Source organism: Cinclus cinclus, chromosome 8 (assembly GCF_963662255.1).
Source record: "Cinclus cinclus chromosome 8, bCinCin1.1, whole genome shotgun sequence".
NCBI classification, from domain to species: Eukaryota; Metazoa; Chordata; class Aves; order Passeriformes; family Cinclidae; genus Cinclus; species Cinclus cinclus.
This window is the reverse complement of record NC_085053.1, coordinates 24392940-24417755: the sequence shown is the minus strand read 5'-3', so window position 1 is coordinate 24417755 and position 24816 is coordinate 24392940. Positions and strand designations below refer to the sequence as shown.

Sequence of the window (24816 nt, the reverse complement as noted above, 5' to 3'; positions counted from 1 at the left end):
TCAGAACTGGAAATTATGCTTACAAGCAGTGAGAAAGAAGGTATTAAAACCAAATAAATCAATTTAGCCTGTATCCTTTATTCATACATCCAAAAACCTGCAACTGTAAAAAAGGCAGTGTCAAAGACCTGTGCCTTCCTTTAATTCTTCTGTAAGTCAGTCTGCTTTGGCCAATTCCATATTTATATTAAGAGATAAAGGGAAAACAAATAAACCCCCTGTAAGTTAGAACAGAAATGTCATAGAAAACAGACCAAAAAGGCAAAAAACCCCTCTGGCAACAAAATAAAAAAATTGTTTTCTTTTTTTTAGGTTACAGAAAAAATAACCCTTAACACTCATCCTGACTCACCAGGGGACACTAATAGTAACAGTACAGAGACAGCAGGCATTATGTACACCTGAAGAAATATGTGAAGATATAACTAGCAATCCAGGTGAATGCTAAACAGGAGCTCCTAAAATGACATATGTTTAAATAAAATGATCTGGATTGCTTGCAAAGAACAGACTCCAAAAAAAAAGGGGCTAATGGCTCTCTTTTGTGATCAACAAATTCCAGGAGCCTGGAGGAAAAATGTTTGCACTAAAATTCAAAGAGGGAGGACTGGGTGGCCCAAGTACTTACAGGCCCAGCAGTCTAATTTAGGGGAAGGCAAAATTACACAATATTCAATACTGGACTTTAATAATAAAGAATTAGTGAGGGGTAATAAAATCAATGTCAATCAAATTAAGTCTATGGAAAATAGATTCTGTCAAACTAAACTGACAACCTTCTTGATGAGATTACAAGTTTGACCCATAAATTTTAAGAATGCCATTAAATCAACATTGATATACTTGGTCTTCTCTAAAGGACTTGATTTGGTACTGCTTATTAATCGACTAAAACAAAATTAACACGGCACACATTAAATGGATTAAAAAAGCCAACAGATCTCTTACTGGGAATTGTGAACAGGAAATCACAAGGAAGATGCTTTCCTACAGGTCTGTCTCAGGAAACGGATCTTGGCTCTAAATTGTTTATTTCCACCAGTAAGTGGAAAAATCCCAAACCCCTTGCTTGAGAAAATTGACTGCAGAAGGACAAGAGGAGGAGAGGGTAAGTACAAAGAAGCCAGAGGGAAGCTACAAAGCAATTTAAGTTCTTCAGTAAACAACAAATACACACATTTACACAGCACAAAGATTACATCCTGACAAACCAAGTTAACTGTGGCGTGCTTTAGGAATGCTGAAATGGAAGACTGACACAAGCCATGTCAAGCCTGCAACATTTATATAAGAATTAAAACCACTCGCACCATAAAATTCACACAATCAGAAAGGGGAAGAATTGCTGCTTCTGATCTGCCTGTGCTTTGCTGAGGAGGAGCCCAGTCCTGGTGCACATGCCCCAAAGGAGACACTGATGCCTTGGTGATGGGGCCATGAGAATTGCCTACAGCACAGGAACTCCTTCAGTTGAGATAAGGGGGTCACAATCTGCCTACGCAATCAAAAGTGTTGGGATAGAAAGTTGAATAAACCTCAACCCGAACACTAATACATTAGTATTACTCTGAAGTACAAATGTATTTTTTTTTTCAGCTAAGGTCTACCCATGGAATTTTGTATCCCAAGTACCATTGCTTGGCAAGTGAAACCAGACTAGAAACAATATAGCAAATGCTGTTTTCCTGTGGAAACCATTTGCTCTGTGTTTTTGACACTGAAGGTAACATGAATTTAAGTACCTATCAACCATTTTGTCAGTTCTACCACTGGAAATTCTGAAGGCTTGATTTTTTTTTTTTCCTGAAAGCTGTGCTGTAGCTCAAGCAGAAATTAATCCAGAGAATGTTTTGGCAAGACGTGTTAAGTGCTCTATAATCTCTTCTACTCAGAAGCGCTACAAATACAAATGTTCCTGATGGTTCTATGAAGAACAATCATTGCCACAAGCAAAGCAGAAGCCAACTACTTTCTCAGAAAGTCTGAAGCCTTATTGAAGGAAATTATTCCAGTAGCAACTGAGAGATGAGTACAACTTAATTGCCCACCTGTGACCAGGTAAGTTAAAAAATTATTAGAAACATCCCGTTTATTTGGAAATAAAATACTGTGGAATGCAACATCACATTAAAGGACTAGGGTCCCCACTATAAGCAGTCACTCATGAGAAGCACAGAATGGAACAGCAGCAACCCAAACTGCCTTAAATTGTTTTTGTTGTCCCCTACCCAAATGTAAAACCTAATTAAAGCTGCCCTCCTGACAGCTGTACCGGGAGCGCCGACGCTTCCCTGCCACACTCGCTCCCTTTGGAAGTAGGGCACGTCTGACAGCTCATCTCGCATCAGCCAGGCAGGAGCCGTCAGACAGCAACAGCCTTCAGTCACTCTGCCTCTGGGACCAAAAGACAAATAATGCTCACCACGAATTCTCCACATCTCCCCAGATCTGTTTTTGCCTGTTCGAACCTCGGTGAAATTCAGGGAAGAAACTGGTCACGGGGTGAGCTCCTCTCTATCGCAAAAGCTCAGTGCAACTTGTTGTCCCCAGCCGTGGCTCTTCCAAGCAAACCTGCACATACTCTTCCACTTTACCCAGTGTTTCTCAAAATGAGATGTTTGTAACAAATAGCACCTATGGGTATCTGGCACTTTCTGTCTTTTAAGCAAGAGTAACCAAAGAATTCTGACATTCAAGGCAATCCCCTGCTCCAGCTGGCAGGTCCATTTCAGAACACCACCCTGTGAGCCTTCAAACCAATTCAGAAGTGTTTTAAACACATTCTTGGGATGAAAAGGAATGACTCAAACTCATAAGAAAAGCCGTATGAAGTAGAGGCTTTTGGAGAAGGTTACATAAATACCCTTGAGATGATATATTCATAATATACAAAGAGGGTCAAGTGAAACAACTTTTTTTTCCTTCTCGTTGTTTCCCCAACAGTTAACAAATAGAGCTATTCACCTAAAAAAAGGAGGTAAACTATAGAGAGAAAATTCAGATCAAGGGAAAATGAGATCTGTTCAAAACCTGCTCCTTGTCTTATGCTTTTTTATACCAGTAGTGTCAGTCTCATTCATCCTCCACCCCTTTACCAAGGAGAATCACCTGCTCTCACCCCAGCAACACACAATACAGTCTCAGGAGAAGCAAACCAGGAGGGAAGCATTTTCTGCACACAGTGCTCCTAGGGCCAAACAATTAAGTTAAGGCTGTCACTGTCACAATTCACTGCAACCCATCTATGAAGGGTAACTTGTTCTGTGTTTAGTGCAGCTCTATCACAGAGCCCATTTAGTCTACAGCTTATTTACAATACAGACTCCTCATGTTTGCACAAACTAAGATTCACGAACAGCAAGAAAGCATTCTTCCCCTATTAACTCTCACTTCTGCAAGAATTTAGGGAAAAATGCACAATCTTTCTCAAAGCAAAAACCAGACAAGCATGACTGATAAGTCACTTGTTTTTTGCCTCTTGCAGGAAGGTGAATGGGTACAAACTTTGTTTTGGAACCTTCCAAATAATTTTTATTGTCCTGCGGTGACAATATTATACTGGAATTATCCTTAGTTCTTTTGAGAAGATCCCACTTCTGCATTAGGAAATGTCAGGTGTATTTAAATGCAATGCAACTTTGAGCCCCAGATATGGTGTGATGCTACAGTGCACCTGTAATTAAGAAGCATGACTTGTCCTTGGTTAAAAACAGCCACCAGCATTATCTGAGTTGAGTAGATCCTTCTTAAAATACTACTGGAGAGGAAAGCCAGGTTGCAGACTAACAGGGAAATGTACTTTTAACAGATGCCCTCCTAAGAAACATGCCTACAGTTTCACAAAAAAAAACCCAAAAAACTAAAGCTAACCCCAAGCCTCTGGGGAAAACCCCCTGTGTTCCACAGCTAGAGCACCTGCAAAGGCTACACAATGACACAAAGGTCCTCAGATGTCACAAGATCCCTTAAGCAAGCTCTTCTCCCAGGGCATCAGACCCCTGACACCCAAACAGCAATGGTCTGCCCCATCAGGTAACTGCAAAGAGAAAATTCCCATCGCTGCCTTAATGCCAGAGAGACTCAGAGAAAAGCTCATTCATGCAGGAGCAAGGCCTTTTTTGGGGAGCTCGAGGGGAGACACAAGTTGCACAATGAGGTCCCATGGGAGCCCTGTGCACACAGGATTTCATAAACTCCAGCCCAAGTGGAAGGGGGTTCTTCTCAGCAAGCCTTCCTCAACAGAGATGTGCTGTAAGATCAAAAAAATCCCCCAAAGGAAGCCCTTGCAAACAGCGTGCTACATCCCACGTAAAACTCTCCCTCCGGGAGAGGATAAGACAGGGAAAATGAACCAGACATACAGACACCACTCACTCAATTTTAATATCTGAATGGGAAGTGCCAGATACCATGACAACAAGCCTAGAAAAAGAAAAGAGGAATAAAAAGAAACGTTGCCCAAAATGTGGGGAAAAGTGCTACAAATGTAGACAAAGCAAATTATTAGTGCTGGTGAGGTAACTGCAAGCCCTGGACTTTCACATGTCACTGGATGGGAACGACAAGGACCCAGACACAGTGACCTCAAAATCAAACCAAGACTCCCCAGACACATCTGCAAGCTCCCCCAACAGAAAGAAGTATCATTTATCCAGCACCTTGAATTAGAAAGTTTGATTTTACCAGGAAGTGCCAGAGGAGTTTACACTAGTTTTGTCCTCTTCTGTAGTTCAGGCAAATCTCTTCATGCAGGACGGTGCAATTTAATGTCTTGATTTTCAGAGATGCTGAAGCAGTAGCAGCTCTTGTGTAAATTAATACCAATTGGCAGTAACTGCCATTTCTCTAGATTAGATACAGTGATTATTTTTGCTTTAGATTGGCCCCATATAACCAAGTCAGAACACAGAACAAGATGAAGAATGCTTCCGCAGCCTGCTGCTATCCAGCACCACCAGATCCTTCCAAAAATCCTACCTCCATAGAAACTTCAGGAGGGCTTCCAAAACCATGAACTACTCTATTTTATACTTGACCACAACAGCAAGGTAAGACACACCTGCTCTTGCAAAAGGCTTCTATCATTTCAGATGTTCTGCACCTCACCTGAAACACAGCTCTACTCTTACCTGCAGACAGAGTTCAACCAAGTCAGCTGTGCCACTGCTGTGCTTGAGGTCATGGACTAATCTGCATGCAAAGCTTAAGAGGCAGTTTGAGACAGATGCTGCTGACTTGGCTGGAGTCTTCTGTGGTTCCCATTACCATAGCATGGAAGCATTTTTACCTCTGAAACATACCTTCCCTCACAGACACCATTGAGGAAAGCACTTTTAGTCCTGTTACAGAGAAGAAAAACTGAAAGACATCACAATTTCCAGGGTGAACTTGGACAGAGCAACACAGCCATTAAAACAGAGCTAAAACAGCAGCTCCCCCACTCTAAGACTGGAATCTTATCACTGGCCCATTGAGAGTTGTGCTGGGCTAGAGATATCTTGTAAACAACACACACATTTCATGCTCTGTAGAATATATTATCCTCCTTTTGCTTTTTTTTGTTTGCTTGCTTTTATCAAGTTTCTTTAAATGCAAAATTGGATTTTCAGCATGGGTGTGTTCATACTATTGCAAGCAACTGATTAAGTAGGTTTTGAAAAACTACTGCTCCTGACGTACACAAGACAAGTGAGTTCCATTCCTGAACAAATATTTGGATTTTGCTCCCCTCAGTTGACATCTCCTGCTTCCCTTCTTTTCATCTTTTCCTCCCCCTTCCTTCAAGGAGCACACAGCCTCTGAATTAGCAGCTGTTCCGAGAAGAGCAAGGCTGCACTCCTCCCTGCTTTGTCCCAGAACAGAACAGGGACTGTACTATAAAAATCCAGTGTTCTGGGGACAGGCATGAATGGACAAGAAACAGCCAAGACTTGTCTATCCTGAACAGTAAATTCAATGCTGAAGAGACGACTTAAACACAAGAATGCAGACATTAGAAACGAACAGGCTAAGTGAAAACAAGATTCAGCAAGGAAAAGTGAAAACAAATAGGGCCAGAAGAAAAAAAGCCCTGAAAGACGTAACAGTACATAAAAATGGTTACCAACAGGGTAGAAAAGAAATCTGCAAAAGGAATTAAAGAAGTCACTGCATTATATTAAGCACGCGGTATGCTGTGGGAAGCAGTTCTCATCCTAAACAGGGGATGTCACACTGGGGAGAAAGGACACAGCATCACTGGACAAGCAGTACAGAAAGAATGGTAAAGATGACAATTCCAAAAAGGAATACAAGCACCATAGAAAAGGAAAGCAAAAAAAACTGAAGGAAAATTTTTGCAGTTACCACATCTTTAAAATAAGACCTAAGGCACGACTGACTTATGATGCAAGCTTAGAAGTGTCCAGTGCTCAAACACTAAAACATGGTATCCTTTGATGAAATTTGACCAGAGGGAGATACAAAAAGCCTATAGATATTTCACATGTGTAAAGACTATGACTAGAGATTGACTATTAGAAGTGTGCTACTTTTAATACTGTTACTCAAAAAAAAGATGAAATTACAAGAGGGTAGAAAGAATCACTGTCTGGAACCAAAGAGAAAAGGCACTCCAAGAACCTGAGCCAGCAGGTCACAGAACAGGCACACGCTTCATTACAGTAGATGTATCTCCCCTCCTGCATATCATCCCAAATGCTGGCACTCTGAAATTTAGATGAAAGTAGAATGCAACTAAAAATTTAATACTGATCAATGAACCAGAAACTTAAGGCAAACGAGAAGAAACAGCGATTATTCACTGGCCAGGCTTCAACCAAAGGCACAGCAAGTTCAGATCACAGTGAGCCCACACTGTATCACATACACAGTTTCAGTGCAGATGTACCAAAATTGTATGGAAAAGGGCAGTGCCAGACACCCACAAGCAAAGCTTCTGAGAAGCTCCACTAGAAAATAATGGCAGAAAGAAAGAAGGACAGAAGGACAGAACCAGGACAGAACCTGCACATAGACCAAGGTTCCTACTTTCATGAAGTGTCAAAGAACTGCAGAGTAGAAAGAGTCCTGGCAAAACAAAACAAAAAAAATCTTTGTTCACAGGCTAGAAATATTTATTAAAAGACTAAGAACACACTGGCAATAAGAAGGAAGCAAGTGGAGATCACGGGAAAGACATAGCTAAGATCTGAAAAAGCCAGTGCATCATCAAACTTGGAATCACTTCACGTAGAAATGGTGGCAGTAATGCTTCCAGTCGAAAGGAAATGGCAGAGGAACACAAAACTGGAGAAAAACGAGTACGTTTTGCAAAGCGAGAATATTAAGTAGGACATAATATTATACTGCAGTGTCAATATCTGAAACCTGTTTGACTGCAAATTCAAAAAGCCCTGGTAATTTTGTCATTAAATGATTTAATTCAGCAACATTTAAGGTTTTGTACCTCAGCCTCTGTCAAACAGCAAAACACAAAAGCCACAACAATACTAACAAATTTCACAGTAATTCGGAACAATGACTCTCAATACCTTCTCTGTCTCATCAACAGCCTACTAATTAAACTCTGAGCTCTACTAACCAATTTTTCCAATGCACAGAGGAAAGTAATTTATTACAGACCGGAATACAAAATTTAATATTAACAACATAACTCGTGACTGCAGCATTTTTAATCTGATCAGCAGAAATATAAATAAAAGCTGCAACCTGACAGCTAAGAAGGTTAATCTGTAATAGTTAGATTTACATAGATTACTTCACACAGCATCTGGAAAAATGCTGAGAAAGGTAAAGCTACTTTATCATATTCCAAAACATGCCACCTATAAAAATTTTGCTATACACTGATATACAGACTGCATGGAGCCTCACCACAAATTTGTTTAAGCTTTAAGATGGCATTTCCAAGAATTTTAAAGCAAGAACAGGAATTTAAGTATGGTTTTAAATGTTTAAATATTCCTTTTAGGTACCTGCAGGTGACAAAAGTAATGAAAACTACTTCAAGGAGAAAATATTATGACTTTGTGTGCACATACTACTTAGTTCTATCACTTAATCTTGGTAATTTTTTTGAGAAGAATATTAGCATGAATATACTCCTCAGTAAGTTTCCTCCAGCATAAAAATTGTTATTTTCAAGGTGGCAGATTCCATCTGTATCAGCTAATATCTTCCCTTATGACATTACCTACATGAACAGCACTGGATGTACCATTTGACTGATGCCATTGTTGGCAGACCACCACTAAGAACAGTGCAATTTCTGTGATACAGAACTCTCAGAAAATGCCTTTCACAATACTAGAGAGGTAGGTAGTAAATAAATTTGTTCCTTTCTTTTTCTCCAGTTTGGCAAAACACCTAACCTGGAGCAAGTGAGTACCACAATACTAACAACAACCAAAATGAAGGTACCAGAGCAGCTATTCCAATGCAGCAGAAAGCATAAGGGAAAAATATGTTACCAGTCAAGCTCCCAAGCTGTTCATGTTTGGGGCTGGGTTTTTTGGTTTTTCTTTTTTTTTCTTAAGACAAAGTGGCTTCCAGATCAGAAAAATGTTTAAAGAAACAGAACTGGGCAAAGATACACACTGGTAAATAGAAATGACACAGCTACAGCAAGTAGGAGAACAGAGGAATCTAAATAAGGAACTGCTAGAGAATACTTCTTGTTACATGTCCTATCTTCTCATGCCCTACCTGCTGTCCTCACAGCCAGGAAAGTCAATACACCCCCTCCATCCAGCCAACAGCTTCCCAGGGAAGGAGGAGGCAGCCTCATTTTTGGGTCCTAGAATTCTGCAGCAAGAGGAAGGAATCCTGGTGATACCCAACTTAAGGTGCTTCCAAACGTGTGTGAGCACAATTATCTGAACAGGGCACCAGGGAGAATAGAGCTTGCGCTGCAGGAACAGCAGCCCCTCTAGTACAGCAACAATTAATCACACTGGCAGTGCTGCCATTTGTTTGCTTGCAGGTGAGTATGACGCAGCTTTTTGTCCATCTGCTTTTGCAGCACCCCTTGAAAACCATCTAACTGGAAAGAAAAGGCAGTTCAGGCTCTTGTGAATACAAGTATTAAGTGTTCAGTCTTCTTCCCCCTCAAGCTGATATAGTCCACTGATTAAACAGATGCTGAGAGAGTCCTAAGAAGAGCAGTACTGTGTCAGAGGAAAGGTTTGCCTGGTCCAATAAACCTCTCCAGCAGCACCTGCAAGTAAGTCAGCAACTTGCACTGAAATTCCTAGGCAGGGACACGGCAACATCTGCAAAGTCAATGACAGATCCTGCTCAGGAACAACAGAGAACAGCAGCTACATCCAACAATGTGCAGCAGTGAGTCAGCCAAAGCAGAGCCAGTGAGCAAAGCCAAAGAAATGGACTGGTCATGATGCTTCCTTTTCCTCTTTCCACAGAATCAGAATTTCACAGGAATGAGAGTGGAGAGTGACTACAAGACTATGGCATCGTGGAAATGGGAAACATGGTATTGGAGCAACACCTGTCTTAATAGATGTGGAGAGATGCAGGAGAGCCCAAACAAAATTCAGGCTGTATTGCAAATGGTTTGAAAAGTCAGGCTGCAGTACCCTATCAAATGACTGGCCCAGGAATGAAGCACAGGACATGAAGAGAATGCTGATGAAACCCAGAGATTTGCTGGCAAAGACTATGCATCAGAGCAATTTCCAATAGCCCAGATTCCCGAGATGGTTATCTGTGCTGACTCTAGGCACAGGACTGCCAGTGAGCTACACACAAAGGACTGCTGGACTCCCAGTTCAGGCAGCAAGATAAATTGTGATTTAACCAAGAAAAGAGGTGGTGAGCAGTGTTAAGGGTATAGCAAACACCCTCTCCATATATCCATGAGTATAACAGCAAAATTAGAAATTAAGAAGTTTTCACTAAGTGAATTTAAAATTATGGCCTAAGTTTCCAAGCAGTGAGACTGAACCTCTGAAGTTTCCAGGAAGCAGAGGAGAAAAAAAAAGGATTTAAGGCCAGGCAAGAACTCCATGCAGTAAATATCCCAAAAGGAACTTTGCCCTCTACAAATTGCATCTCACATGATAAACAGATAGAAAAGAGGTTGGCTTGATCATGTAAATGGGTCTTTCCTCAAGCCACAGTTAAGAGTAACTCCAAAAGCAAAAACCTGGAGGATGTACTCTGAAGGGTGGAACCTGAATGACTTTGATAAGTTTAGGAACTGCACATAAGCTGAGGTAGCAGACAACAGAGGAGAAGCAGGAATGCTGAGGACATTCATGCTCCTGGGAGCAGCGGATCCCAGTCCCGGTCTGAAGGGCTCATGTTGACCATTCCCAGAAGCCAAGGTGAATATCACCTTGGCAGAACTCTGTTGGCTGTAGAGAAAAAAACCTGCTTGCTAGGGGCAAGTCAAATGATGATGGATCAGCTCTGCAAGACAGAAGGGGCAAGGACTCCCTGGCTCACTGATGCAGAGAATGAACTACCACAGGCAGGTCAAGCAACCCTGGTCACGAGTCTACTGAACACCATCTGAAAGTCAAGAACAAAGTACAAATGCAGCGTTGGTGAAAATTAGCCTTGTGAAAAGGGAGACCAGGAGGCAGACCACTTTCCAAAGAACGTCAACTGGTTTTACATAGGTCACTTCCGTTTCTGGACAAGTTGTGAAGCAAGAGCACAGGGGAAACAGGTAGAGGTGACAGCCCCGGTACAGCTGTGCTGCTCACAGGTGTGGCTGAAAAGCAGAACTCCTCGAGCAGCAGGGAGTGGAGAAATGGTGGGGAAGTCAGCCTTGGAGCCGTGACAGGTACCTGGTGTGCTGCCTGCTGCTGCCCCAAAGGAACCTGCCTCAGCTGGGAGTGCCTCACTAGTGACTGACAGTCTCCCAGAGGTTTCCTCACACTCATATTCCTTTCCTTCCCTTTTTCTTTGGGCTAAAAGGAAAGAAAAAAGTTACAGAGAAGCAGCTGTGCACAAGTGCTGATGTACAAGGTCTGGGCTTCTTGAGGAGAGGGCAGAACGATCCAAAAAGGAGAGAGAACAGTAGAAGTGAATGATGGAGTGCCATCAGAGGGTTGCACCAGAGCCATTTCACATTTCAGGCTGTTCCCTGGTAGACAGCTATCTTCAACACAGGTGATCCGAGGGATGGAAAAGAGGCTCAGAGTAGAAGGTCAGCAGACACACTGGAAAGCCTCCTAAGTAACCTCGTATTGAGAAGTCATGATTTCAGAGGTGTAGGCGTGTTTGTGCTGCTGAAAATCACACAGGTAATCCTTCAACACTGGGCTTGATGGGAAGGTGATGGTATTTACTCAAACCAAGCAGCAAAAACGGAATACTCTAAATATGCATTACAGGCATTTAATACACTTCAGAAGCAGCTCAGGATTGAAACTGGTGCAGTTAATTAGAAAGCTCTTTTGCAGCACGAGGGCCATGCCTGCTTGCTTTCTGCTTATTTGCCCCAACACTCACTTCAATTGCTTTTTTTCAAATAATCAAGAAATCAAAATTCTTTTGTTCGCCGGCACAGAGTCTGCACCAGGCGACTGCAGAGAAGTGATAAAGAAAATGATGGATGCTAATTTGACCATTTTCTTCAGTGTTCAGCACAGACAAACCATTTTAGAGATCCAGCACTGAGACACTCGCTACCATTTTTGTGTCTCCTCCACCACAGTGCTAAGTTCAGATACTTAATGCAAATGTTCATTAAAATAATCAATATTTGGGGATTGTCTTGAATCTGCAGCCCTTAAAATAGCATATGCAACATGGAAATTACGTTTTTCTCTGCTCCAGAACAGAATATACTTCAGGAAATAAGCTACAAAAATAACTAGGCTATGAAATTAAGATCAATTTATCAAAGGTCTTTAATAACATCCAGAGCCATATATTTAGTCCGTTAAAAATAATTCTAGATTTCAAATTTAAAAGACTCTGAAACTTGTACAGTTTCCCATACCTTTTAATATTTCATTCTCTGCATAAAACAAAAAACAAAACAAAAAAAACCACCCAGAAAACAACAACAACAAAATAAAGCATAGTCTGTATTCCATCTGATTAGCAGAAAATGTTTTTCTTTTCAGTAGCAAACTACATTATTGTAGACTACTGCTTCTCTGGGCACTTGACTTTCAGCTGCACTAATACTGCTCTGACACTCCTCACTGCATTTGTGTATGCATTCAACACAAAGTAACTTCCATACACATCTCCTTTACCTAATAAACACAGTGAGGGCAACGTACAGTAACTTCCTGAGAAACCTAAGGCAATTCACTTAATTTGGTATTATTTTTTCAGACAAAAGAACCCTAGCTGAGTACTCCGCTGTATAAATATTTTTCCTATTTCAGCAAATACCAAGTCTTTTGCTTTCAAGGAAATAAAATGCAAGAACTCCACTGCTTCTTACAGATATTCCCTATACAGTCAATTTGAGGGGCACTACTAAATATGGCCTTTAAATGCAATCAAGCCAAATGCCAGAAATATATACTCAATTTACGGTGAACACTGCAGTATGAAAGCTTTTTTCCTATTCTAAAGGATGGTATTAATTCGCCTCTTCTACCAGAGCAATGAAATTGCTGCTAACATTCAGTCCAGGGCAACAAAATCTGTGCCAAATAAATGTTCAGAGATCAGTGACTAGTTACCACTGCTTTACAGAGAATTACTAAAAAACCCTTCCAAGTCAACAAGGGAATAAACTACCTCTACAAGGTATTTTTCTCCTAAACCCTGTTATTAGGTGGGCTTATGCCAGGAGGCATGAGTGTTTACATACTTTCTAAAGAGTTTATAAAGTCTTATCTAACATAATCCCTGCATTCTATAATCCTATCTGTTTAATGTATTTTACGTGGGGAAAACCACTGGAGCCAGTAGTATCTCAAAAAGGAAGGCACTTCCAAAGCACAATCAGTGAATTGGACATCAAATGCAGAAGTAGTTTATGTTCAGATTAGACTTTCAGTCATCTCAGATCAGGTAGACTAACACTGGGTTTCACTGTAAGCTATATTTATCTGCATATTGATTTTTTTTCTTTCCACAGGACACTTGTGGCACACCATTTTACAAAATTCTCAAAGATAAACAAAACATTGCCAGCCTTTGTATGTGAATTTTTCAGTAAATACAAGTTCTACCTGCAGCTTCTAAGCATAAATAACCTACCTTAAATAAATCTTTTCTCCCCCTGACAAAGCAGCACCATTTTACTAAAATCTCTGCAATTTCCAACCCAAGTGTTTTACCTGCAGGCTTAACCATGCAATATTTACCTATTGCCATGAGTTGCATTATCAAAGGCCTGTTCTCTAGAATTAAATTTAGCCATCATCCCATTTTTGCTTTGTGTCTTTACATTATGATCAGATTTCAGAGTGCTCTTACTCCAACCCAGAAGGGCCCACTGGGACGTCCTGGTTATCTACTCTATGACACCTCAAACCTCCAATTAAAATACATAAAAACTGGCTGCTCCCTGCTGCAAGCACTGTGCCAATACTAGGTGATTACCAGGGGAGTGTTCTCCTGCTCCTGCACATCTGCCATTACATCCCAGAGCTTCCCTCCTGGCAAACATGACCATTCCTGCCTCCCCAGGCATTGCCCATGTGCAATTAATGGCTTCTGCTCCTGAGGATACAGACCTTCTCCATCCCTTGCTTTCAAAGCAGTCACCAAACCCAGGTGCTGAAATTAAGGCTGCTTAATTAAGCTCCAAATTTCAGCACACTGCAAGCATACAGCTCTGAACAGCATGTTCTAGATAGAAACACACTAGATCCCCATCACTTGCTGAACACACTGTTAAATAAAATCTGGGTCTTTTCACAGAAGCACCTTTTCAGTATAGGCTTCACATTTCACAGAAATTGGAAAAAAATTTTCTAGAGGACACATGATACCAACTTAACTCAGTGTGGACAAACTTCTGGATTGAAGGAACAGAACAGCCTGCCCAGGTCAACAATTTACAGGTTTCCACAGAGGAATGAGCACTGCACACTTCACATGTGAAAAATACCTTCCTGTACTCTCATAATGCTGCATGATTTCCAATTCTGCCATTTTAGTAGGTTTTGGTTCTTGGATCCTAGGCTTGAAATCCAAGGAGTGAGGAATGGACAATCCATAACTTCTAGAGAAGACCACAGGTAAAGCAGTCTGTTTCTCTCTCTCCTTTTCACTGATTGATATTTAAATTATACCTACAATGTCATGATTATTTCTGAACTGCAGTTTAAATCTAAACCTGCGTCAGTACTATTATAAATACCTGAAACTAAAGTGAAATACTCTGGTCTTTGTACATAATCTTAAAGGAACTGCAAATTCAAAAAGAACAATTAAAGAAACCCAAAAAACCAGAAGTGTTACATAGAAGAACAACAAAGTTCCTGATTATACATGCGAAGAACATCAAATTGTACCACACAGCAGAATTATGCAAACCCTGCCATAACATAAGGGATGCACAGAACTCTTGTATCAATAAATATTCTGCTTTAGAGTGTTCCTGGATCATTTGGAGATGCGAAAGATTTGCAAGCCAAAGATGTCTGGATACCAATCGTCTGAAGATTCAAAGATGTAAGTTCCTGAGTCAGTCACAGAGAAACAAAAAAAATGAATCTTAAAAGCTACCAAATGAACTAAAGAATTAATAACAAACACCCCCTTCTCCCACATACAAACTATGTCAACAAGGACAACTCAGTGGGCCAGCAGCACTTGCAGTGTCTGACAGACACTACACTGACTGGATCTTTTGTTTGCAAACACAGGACAAAACAAGTTCAGCATTTCTTCTCTGAAAATTTTCATGAATTCAAGCCCTCTCCCTCAAGCAATGAAGACATTTGTCACTGGTTTTCTTCAGACAAAATGCGAAATAGAGAGCATCTACAACACTCTCTAGCTTAGCATTTCTGGTTAGTGCTGAGCCTCACTCACATCCATCCAAAGCCATAGGTTTTCCTCCCTGAAGTCACCTCCTCTCATCTAATGCTCCTCTAAAATGTTTATGCCACTTAGCTGGATATTTTTTTTTTTAAAACCCAAGTTCCTTCTCATTTTTTGAGCGCAGCTGATTAAACCTGAACAACTGGGTTGTTGGACGAAATATGCTGTAGCTATGAAATGGTACAGCAGGGACCAGTTTCACTGTTAATTTAAAATGCTAGAATTAATTAGGTAGTGTAAATGAAGAATTTAATAAGCACACTTTACAACCACAAGTTCTGCTTTTATTAAACACCCCTGCCAAATGAAGGCAACTATCTTCAGTCTGTTTTTCCTTGTCTCATTCCCTTAAAATCTCTGCAGTGAAAAAAAAAACAACCCCAAACCATTTTTGCTGTTGCAACCCCTCCCCCATAATTAAAATGTATGCCTGACTTCCATCTCCTCTCAAGTCATTAGCATCTTTAAAAAATGCTACTGTATATCCTGCCTGTTCTGAGAAGCTACCAAACAAAACCCAAGTTTACGATTTTGGTTTTGAATACCAAATTAAAGGCTGTCTTAGAAGCTGTCATTCCTATTCAACTCAGTGCGGTGTACTACCAAATTAGCATAGTTTTTTAGTAAAGGAATATGCTTGTTTCAACATGTGCCTTTCCAAAGCGAGGGGGCAACTTCACAAACCAATTTTATTAAAAACTCCTACTACTGTTCTAAGACTGCAAGAAGACTTGGAGCAATGACTATTCCTGTCATACATTGTTTAACCAAATTTAAAATTAATAAGACTTCAGGTCATGAATTTTATTGGAGAGATCCAGTATGTTTAAACAGACTTTCTATACCTTTTAACTCCTTGAAAAAAAAACATTTCAGAAGACTCAACATCATTAAACAAAAAAAAATTTTGCAGCTTCTTGACTGGGAAAATAGACTCTTTTACATCAGCCAATTCAATGCTACCTAGCTTCAGAAATACATTTGAGATTTTCTACTATGGTTTTGCCAGGATAACTATTTAATCATTATTTGGTTTATGACCTTTCCCATTTTTCTTGAACAAGCTCTCTCTCCAGCTTTTTATGCTGACTTTTTTTGATTTGCCTGATAATGCAGCCCAGCAAGAAGGAAGCAAACTGACAATATATGAAGACAGACCAGACTTCTAACAGAAAGAACAGAACATTTGTTTAAAGGCATAACAAAACAGAGCATGCTTAGCTTAGATCTATTAAAGCCAGAAAATTTTAAACAGAAACAATGAAAAATCCAGAAGCAGACAAAACCAAAACTGTTTCACATCTTCACTACTTCAGCAGTAGCTTAAGAATTCACTGTTTTTGCAATACAGCTTTCGTTGTCAGAAAAAAATACTTCTATTGATTTTAAATCAGGGCAAGGTAAAGACCCCCTGAAAAGCCAGTCACTCCTGCACCAGCCTACTGGCACACTTCCACACCTCCCATCCCAAAAAAACAATCCAAGGGCCTAATGAAGAACATGCTTACACGATGATCCAGAAGGATGTGCTGGGTATGACCTCAGATGCATTTCCATTTTGTTACTCCCCATGTTCCTAAAAACAGGAACTGCTTCTGGCAGAGGACTGCATTTGATTTACTAACTCTGAATTCAATGTGAGGAGTGAACAGGCATCCTCAAATTCAGAAATGTTGCACAATGCTTTGATAATAGGCCTTAAAATCTTGGCAGATGAAATTCTGTTTTCAAAAACAGCACAGATAATTTGGAGAAGAATTGTTTTTTTTTTTGCAAATTTGGCTCTTTCGTACTTGTATCACCACTAAAACAACATGTAGGGGCGATGTCCTCAAGGCATCTGTGTAAGTTTTTTCTAAAGAATGGTTCCTTTAAAGTATTTTAGTGATCAAAGATTTATGCACTTTGTATGGAAAGAAAAAGCATAGGCAAAAATACTACCCAAGAATACGTCAGAAGATCATACAGCAAATTTACCACATCTTCAAACAGAAAGACAAAAGCCTGGAGATGGAGTGAAACAAAAAGAACACTGTTCCTAGCTGATGAAGTAATGGCTCTCGGTCCAAAGACAACCCATTCCCTATGAAAACAACACCAAATATCTAAAGTCTTGAAAATGTATTGTAAGAAAATCATAATGAATTTCAGGGATAGAGTAAGCAGCAAAAGCTCATGAAACACAAGATCAAAATTCAGGCTAGTCACCCTAGACTCATGTAGATTAGGGTTTCACTTCAGCCTGAAATAACTGAACTAAGCTGCAGTTAAATTTCACAGATTATTTTCAGACTAGAAGGAAAAAAAAAGTCTGCAGAAAAACAAGCAAATGAAAGTCAATTCCATCTTTCAATCTTCTTTTTAGAGCACCTGAAGCTGTGGTTAAATCAGAAGATTTGCAATAGATACATCATGGCCAACATGCTAAAAGAAAGCTCTGCTGGACAACACTTGTGAAGACTCAAGCTGCCCTGCAGCTACTGCCATTTGTTATGTGCCTCGTGTTCAACCAGAGCATTGCTGTATGTCAGTAAGTAAATAAAAAAGAAGCATTGCACGTTGAAAAGCACTAAGCAGATCATCCTAATGCTGCCAGTACAATGGCTGCCAGGATGTTATGGAAGCAGGTATGAAGATTTGCATTTTCATTCCTCATCTTCCCATGGTGCCTCTTCCTACAGAGCACGCACCCAAGTTGCCAGGAGAGCCTCAGAGGGGAGCTGACTCCTTTTCTGGAACCCTTTCCCTCCCAAGGCTGCTGCTCTCTGTGCTAAACATAACAGCACTGGTGATGCACTGAACAGCAGTGAAATTTCAGCTGCTCCCACCTACGGTGCGAGTAGACACACAACCTAGAAAACTAACCTATAAAGCAAGATATAAAAGCTGATTGTTCATCCCATCTTGTGCACCAGTGGATTCCTGGCTGCAGTAGCAAAGATGTGGATTAGCCCAGGTGCATCTGCACCCATCCACACCCCTTCTAGTGACAGCACAGATGCCTCTCCTTGTTGAGGCAGCACCTGCCATGGGAGGATTTTATTCTGAAGGCACCTACCAATGGATGCTACTTCATACAAAAAAGGATCCCCGCAAACTAAAGTGTTTTTCTGGGGACTAAAGTTAATTAACTATTATCTACAGGTGTCTGAATGAAGTCCAGAGCAGTGTGTCTCAACTATAGCCCACTGCTGTTCCAGAACACCGTGGTCAATAAGCTGTGATGGACATGCAGAATCACCTCACCTTGCAGTGTTCTTAAGTAGGCAGAAATTTGACAAGGGTTTGGTGAAGCTCAAATGGCAGAGCCAGAATTAGGAACCATCAGTTGGTTCAAGCCATGCTAAATACAAATGAGAATGAGCAGGAAAGCAAGGCCATAAGCTCTCCTGCAAGAAGCTGCACAGTGTGTAGCACACATGCAGACTGGCACCATACAGACTTCTCCCCCAGATCTGCAGAGGCTGAGAGACAAGGGGCTTCTCAGCTGTTCTAGATGCAGAGTGCAGCACTGAAGACTAAAGGCTTGCCCCTGAAGTTTAGCACTGCATCTGCTGCATTCCCTGTGTTAACACTTGCAATACAAGCACCAGGGTTCTGCTGACCCCAAATACAAGCTGACCCCAACGCAGGCAAAATCCACAACATGAAGCACTTACCTGTGATTTTGTCTCTCACGAGCTTGCAGGATTCAATTTCACCAATGCTCCCGAAGAGACTCCTGAACTCCTCCTGGGTCATGTTCTGGGGTAAATAGTTGACTATGAGGTTGGTTTTGCTGTCATCTGTAGCAGCCCCTGTCTGCATGGGGGAAGGGCAGTTTCTACTGTTGCTGGAGGGTCCATTGGTTGTATTGGAAGTAGGGCCATTCGACACCTGAGGCTCCATGGTGCTAATTATCTACAGCAAAATAAGAGAAAGGGGGAAAGAAAACCACCCTTAAGTTTCATAGATACAACAGCTATTTTTAAAGATACTCACAAACGAATGAGTAGGTAGCATTCATGGCCAATTTAGATACTTCAACAAAAAAACCCGGCTTGATTCCTCTGTTATTGTTGCAAAGTAGGTCATGCTAGTCTTTGGCTGTGAGCATATACTAAGATGCAGTTAAAAAAAAACCCTTTTTTTGTTAATGCAAAGCTGATTTCTGCTTTCATCACGCAGCCATTTTCACAAATGTAAATTTAAACCACATAAATTTAATTATAATTTAAGGTAATAATCATAATTAAAATTATAGTTCCATTAAATCAGATGAAGTAAGTGTATGGCTCTATATGAAAAGGTAAAATATTTTACCTATTTAATAACTGTATCACAGAGTGCAATGACAACAACATTAACCAGGCACAGTCAATCTGCACCGTGTCATCACTCAGCCTGCCTTCAATTAATAAACTTGGTGTCCCAAGACATACCATTTACTGGTTCCAGTGATGACCTACATTCTCCACCTATATTTTTCACTAATGAACTGACACCTCTTTGAATAATCAAGACCTGGATTTGTAATCTTCACAGATACAAAGGTCTTCAGATATTTACTAGAATCAAAAAGGTTTAATCAAAGAAAGGCTTATCAGGCACAGGTGAAGGCCTGAAATGGTAACAAGCATATCTATATTGAAACACAGAACTCCAGTTTTCACAGAGACACTCAACTAGACCTTTCCAAAAAATGACAAATAAGAATCAGCTTAGCAAAGTGTGTTGCAGGACAGTAGCCCCATTGTCACCAATGCCACCTGTCACGTGAGCAAAGCTGCCTGCATGTTTATCTGCAGAAAAAGTTATCATAAAACTGCACAGGCAGATGAAGCAGAAAAGTACCTGGGTACTTCAAGCCTTTTTTACATAATTTGCCTTTACTGTGGCTTCTAGCCCGACTTCACTGTCTGCAGTGCTGCCAAAGGAAGGGCATCATCTTAGTCTCAAATCTGGGGAATTAAAGCAATGCAAATGGTGGCTTCTGCTGCCTGCTGTGAAGTTTGCGATGTGCAGCTTCACTGGAATTGAAGATCATCCCTTGGACGGGCTCAGCCTACCTCCACCAGAGAGTCAATGATGCAAAATGCTGCCCTAGGAGATTCCACCACCCAGGGACAGTGACAAACACAGGAGAACAGAGGGCTAAGGCACCACACACTCTGAACCTGGTATTCTTCCGACCCTGTAATTATTATAATTACTCAAGACTTAATTTGCTTTCTTTTTTAAATCCAGGGAGGTACATGTTGTGACAAATTAGGCCTGTAATTCAGGAGGATGGGGACACACATACACCAAAAAAAAAAAAAGGTGTCTATTCTAAAATTAACTGCATGAGGGTGGCTCAGAGTCTAAATAGGTTATATTCTGGTCATGTCTTTTTTTTTTAATTGAAATGCTTCAGTGTTAATGTCTCATTTAGGAAATAACCCTCATTTTTATCAATGGAAATAAGTTTTGAATTACCATTATTTTTATTATCAAGCCCAGGAATAGCTACTTGGTTTAACAGCTTTTAAATAAAAAGAAGCCTTGCCACATTGTGCTTAACAGAAATGCCTTAAAACCACACAGCAGAATCATTTTGAAAATAAACTGCACAAAAATAGTCACTCCTTGAAAGACTTGGGCATATCCAAACCAGAATCCCCTTGCCAATTTTACCAGCCACGTGGCACCAAGCACTGCTGGCATCCTTGACCAAGCTGTGCCAGCCCCACACAGTTTTCCTTCAAGATACCCCCTTCTACCCAGCGCCGGCCATACTTCCTTCCCTTCTCCCATCTAATTCCATCCATCTATTTACTCACACGTACTACTTAAACGCTTCAGATGCTGCTAAATCTGTTTAGCTCGGGATTCCAGCTGGAAGATCATCCTCTGATCTCCGCACCTCTGCGGGCTCCGAGCTCTGCCAGCAGCTGCTGCAGGGCTGGGGTTTGCACCCCAAGGTGGCCACGCTCCAGCTCTGCACAGCCTGCACCCGCATCCACTCGACTGGAACTGGGGGGAAGAAAAACATCCCGGTTCCGACGCCAACGCACAGTCAGAGGATGAGTGAAGCCGCTGACATGGTTAACGACAGCTTCCCGTGTGCCTTTACATCACTGGACCCTATTCTTCCCAACATAAAACCCTACAAGATAAAGCTGCAGTTTTAGGGACTGATCCTGCCCCTCTGGAGCCGGCAGGAATACCACACCACTGGTTTCAGTTTCACCAGAAGCAGGACTTCAGCACAACACACCGAGAAAGGTACATCATCTATTATTAGCAACAGACTCAAAAGCTATCTATAGTTCCCTGCGGTAGACAATAACCCTGGATCTTTTAAAATCTGTGAAAGAAAACAAAAATTCCAAACTGGTTGGTGTCCTACTTAGGCATTTTGCAAACGCTGTTTAGTTCAATTTTCAGCATTCATACCTTCCCCACCAAGCAAAGGAACAGAATTCAACCCAAGACATTTAACACATTCAGAACATCAAGAGTAAGCTGCTCGGTAAAAATCTGTTCCTAAACCAGTACATTTCCTCATCTACTTCAAAGTATCTTGGCATAAACTAATTTTGCACCAGGTGCCAGGTTTTCTTCCTAGTTACTCAACTCCAATTAGGTTTTCCTGATTTTTTTTTTTTTAATGGTAGAAAGGAAAACCAAGGCACTTATTTGCCCTTCAAATTATTGCCAAGTCATAGGTTATTGAAAATCCATTTGCTCGATACATATTAAAAGAAGAGATAATGGATAGAAATGTAGAAGAATTATTAAAAGCATTTCTGATAAAGTATTTAAGATGTATTTTTTTAACTGCATAATTTTAATTCTCCATTCACGGAGTGATTTCTGTGCAAAAGCAGAGCTTGCACTCAGAGCTCTTACAGGCACAAAGGAATAACACTTTAGGTGTGCCCACTGACTCCTGCCATGAGTACAGACTTACATTATTGATGGTAGCAAAAAGGTCAGCCCTGGCTCTCCTTCCCAGACATTCATTGCTGTGTCTGACATGCCTGAAGCTCAAACCCCAGGCAGAGCTCAGTGTGCATGCACTGGGATGTTTATTGTCAAGCACAGTTTTTAATATTAAGTAGCTGTTGATTCCACATCAGTCAGCACATTACATAAGAGGAATTTTATTTATTCAAATAGATTTCAACATGTCACTGTTTTGGTTTTTTTTTCCTCTATCCACAACACTAAGATTTAAATTTTTAATTCTGTACCTGTGTCACAATATAAACATTGTTAAAATCAACACTCCGAGTTTCCAGGGCACACAGGTAACTTACTGTGCTTTAATTACTGGTAATGACTTTTTTAAAATACAGAGAAGTATTGGGCTGCAACTAAATTCTACCAAAATATCAAAGAAGGCTCTAAGTGTGCCTAACTCATCAAGGGCTTATCTGGATACAGGCAAAACAAACGTTGAAAATTTGAGAGTGACTTAACCCCGATGTTTATTTTTTAGAAACAAAATATACTGTTATCCCTGCAGGTATTCTTAAACCTCCATAAGCAAGTAAAATTAGCAATATCTGTGCTCTGAGCAACACCTCTTTTTGCAGCCTTTTCTGACCCAATTTAGGCAGTTACTACTGGTCCTGAAATATTACAATGCAAGTGTCATGTCTGATGACATTCACATGCTACTGGTATAAAGAGGCATTTTATTTTTTGGGGGGCAATTACTTGCCAAATTCCCAATACTGCAATATGATATTCTATAAATAGGATAGTATCTTTGAAGAAGAATAAACTGAAGTTATTGCTAATACATATTTGACCATTTAGCCACCAATAATCTGTATAGTCTAACACTGACAAATACTATCTGCCAGCAGAATTTCAATGTTGATTTGGTAAGTTACATGTTTCAAATTGTGCATGTATTTCATCAGACTGCTGCTTTTAAAAATTTTCTGGTGTACTACTTTTCTCACTATGGTAATATATCAGCAAAGTATGAGGTATTTTAGTTTGACAGATTTCACAAATAAATGCTTTGGGGAAGACAACATAAGCTTTTGCCAGTGTTTTGCAAAACACTGCTTACCAAAAGGCTTGGTATAAACCACTCCCACAGAGTATCTGCCACAAATACCCATTAGAGCAACTCCTACATTACTAACGTTTCAGAAATACTTCTATCACATCTTCATTGTTTTTTCAATTAATTCAATTATTTTCAATTTATTCCTCCTAAAATATTAGCTCCAACAATAATGCAAAAAAATACCTGTATGTATAAACACAGCTATTACAATTACAAACTATTACAAGCTGGAATAACTGACACTAATCTTCACTTATTACAGTAAATGTGTGACATCCATCTACCATTACAAAGCACAGTTAATGAATCATTTGGAAAACTACCCACAGACTAAGACAGCCTTATCTCCCTATTGCATGCATAAGCAACAGCCAATGGCTCGATAAATGTAAATATACAATTTTTTTTGTATTTACAAAATTTCTTCTCAGCAGTCTAAAAGGTTTGCATGTGGAACTGAGGCTGCCGCAAATGTACACTGAAAGGAGCTTGCACTCAGCAAATAATCAGCACCCATTCTTGCTATCTGAATTACATATACTCCACTGACCATATTCCACAATAAACAGGAATTGATTTCTTATGTATAAAAAAAAGTCACAATTAAGAGTCTTAAGAATAAGTGTTATTTATAGGCATTAAAGAGAAGTGGTTTTAACATACCTCAAACAATCTTTTCCTAAAACCAAAATCTGAAAATTCTAAACCTCAAAATTCATGCGTACACATCCATTTTGAGGACTCAGAAGTCAAAAAAGTTAGCTATGAATAATGAACTGTTCACAGCACCTAAATGCCAAGAAAAATGATCATGGCAAATTACATCTCATGAAGAATTCATGAAGTCTAATTTTGTATTATTTCTAAGTGTTCATTAATGAACAAACTCAGAACATTCTCCCATAAAAAAAGAGTTTAGATAAATAATGCAAAGCTCTTACTTTATCTAAAAAAGCTCTTTAATTAGCATTGCAAGTTGTTTGCTTTTACAAGTGAAAACAAATGGTGCCATGGCAGAGGTCCCACAGCCATCTCGTGAAAAACGATGACAAAAGAAGAAACAAACAAAACCTCTCGAAGAAAAAAAAAAGTAGATTCACAAAGGTTTCCCTCATACACTGAGAAATAGGCTTTAACTCCCTGCATATTTGCTCTTTTGAATGGAAGGCAGCACAGTACAAGTCTCTGTTCCCCTAGAACTCTTGTGCAGGTGAGAAAAACCTCATTTACAGGAGCTGCCTGACCAATCCATCCACAGCCTGGCCATCTGCTGAGCCATGAATAGCCATGCCAAAGGCAGGAGGTTGGTCCACGGGCATGGGGCAAAACACACAAACACATCCAGGTCCTTTAGCCCTGTTCCAGCCCAGGAAACCCATCCCAGGTTAAAATGTACCCATTGCTACTCGCTCCATGGGGATTTAGCATGTTTTTGCAGAATGAGGCACTGGATCACAAAATGTTCAGGACACATTGTGCCACCTTCCCATGGGAGCATTAAAAGAAAAGAACAAAGTGATTTTAAGTCTTCCTTGCTTCAAAAATCACAATTGCAGCCAGAGCAAGAAGCAGGTGCACCTGAACCACACGTGGGCTTCTTCCTAAAGTGACCTCAGGAGTGGCAGACAACACTCTCTGTGCAGCTCCAATATTCTCTTAACTGTATCAACTGTCAAATTTCACTGTCAATTACATTTTTATTAAAGCTTATGTATTGCACAACTAGACTTTGCTATTATTTACCTAATAAATACATCATGAACATGAATTAAGGG

The 24816-nt window shown here is 40.3% G+C and overlaps 1 protein-coding gene across 4 annotated transcripts in view; it reads right to left on the bottom strand.

The window, feature by feature from the left end:
* Nucleotides 1-24816, bottom strand: part of ELAVL4 (ELAV like RNA binding protein 4) — a 61722-nt gene that overhangs the window by 20462 nt on the left and 16444 nt on the right. For 2 of the 4 annotated variants that reach the window (XM_062497920.1, XM_062497921.1), the window contains exon 2: nt 18651-18891. In XM_062497920.1, the coding sequence (XP_062353904.1) occupies nt 18651-18891 (241 nt within the window). Of the gene's footprint in view, nt 1-18650; nt 18895-24816 lie in introns of those variants that run through there. The other 2 variants (XM_062497922.1, XM_062497923.1) reach the window with 1 other exon arrangement.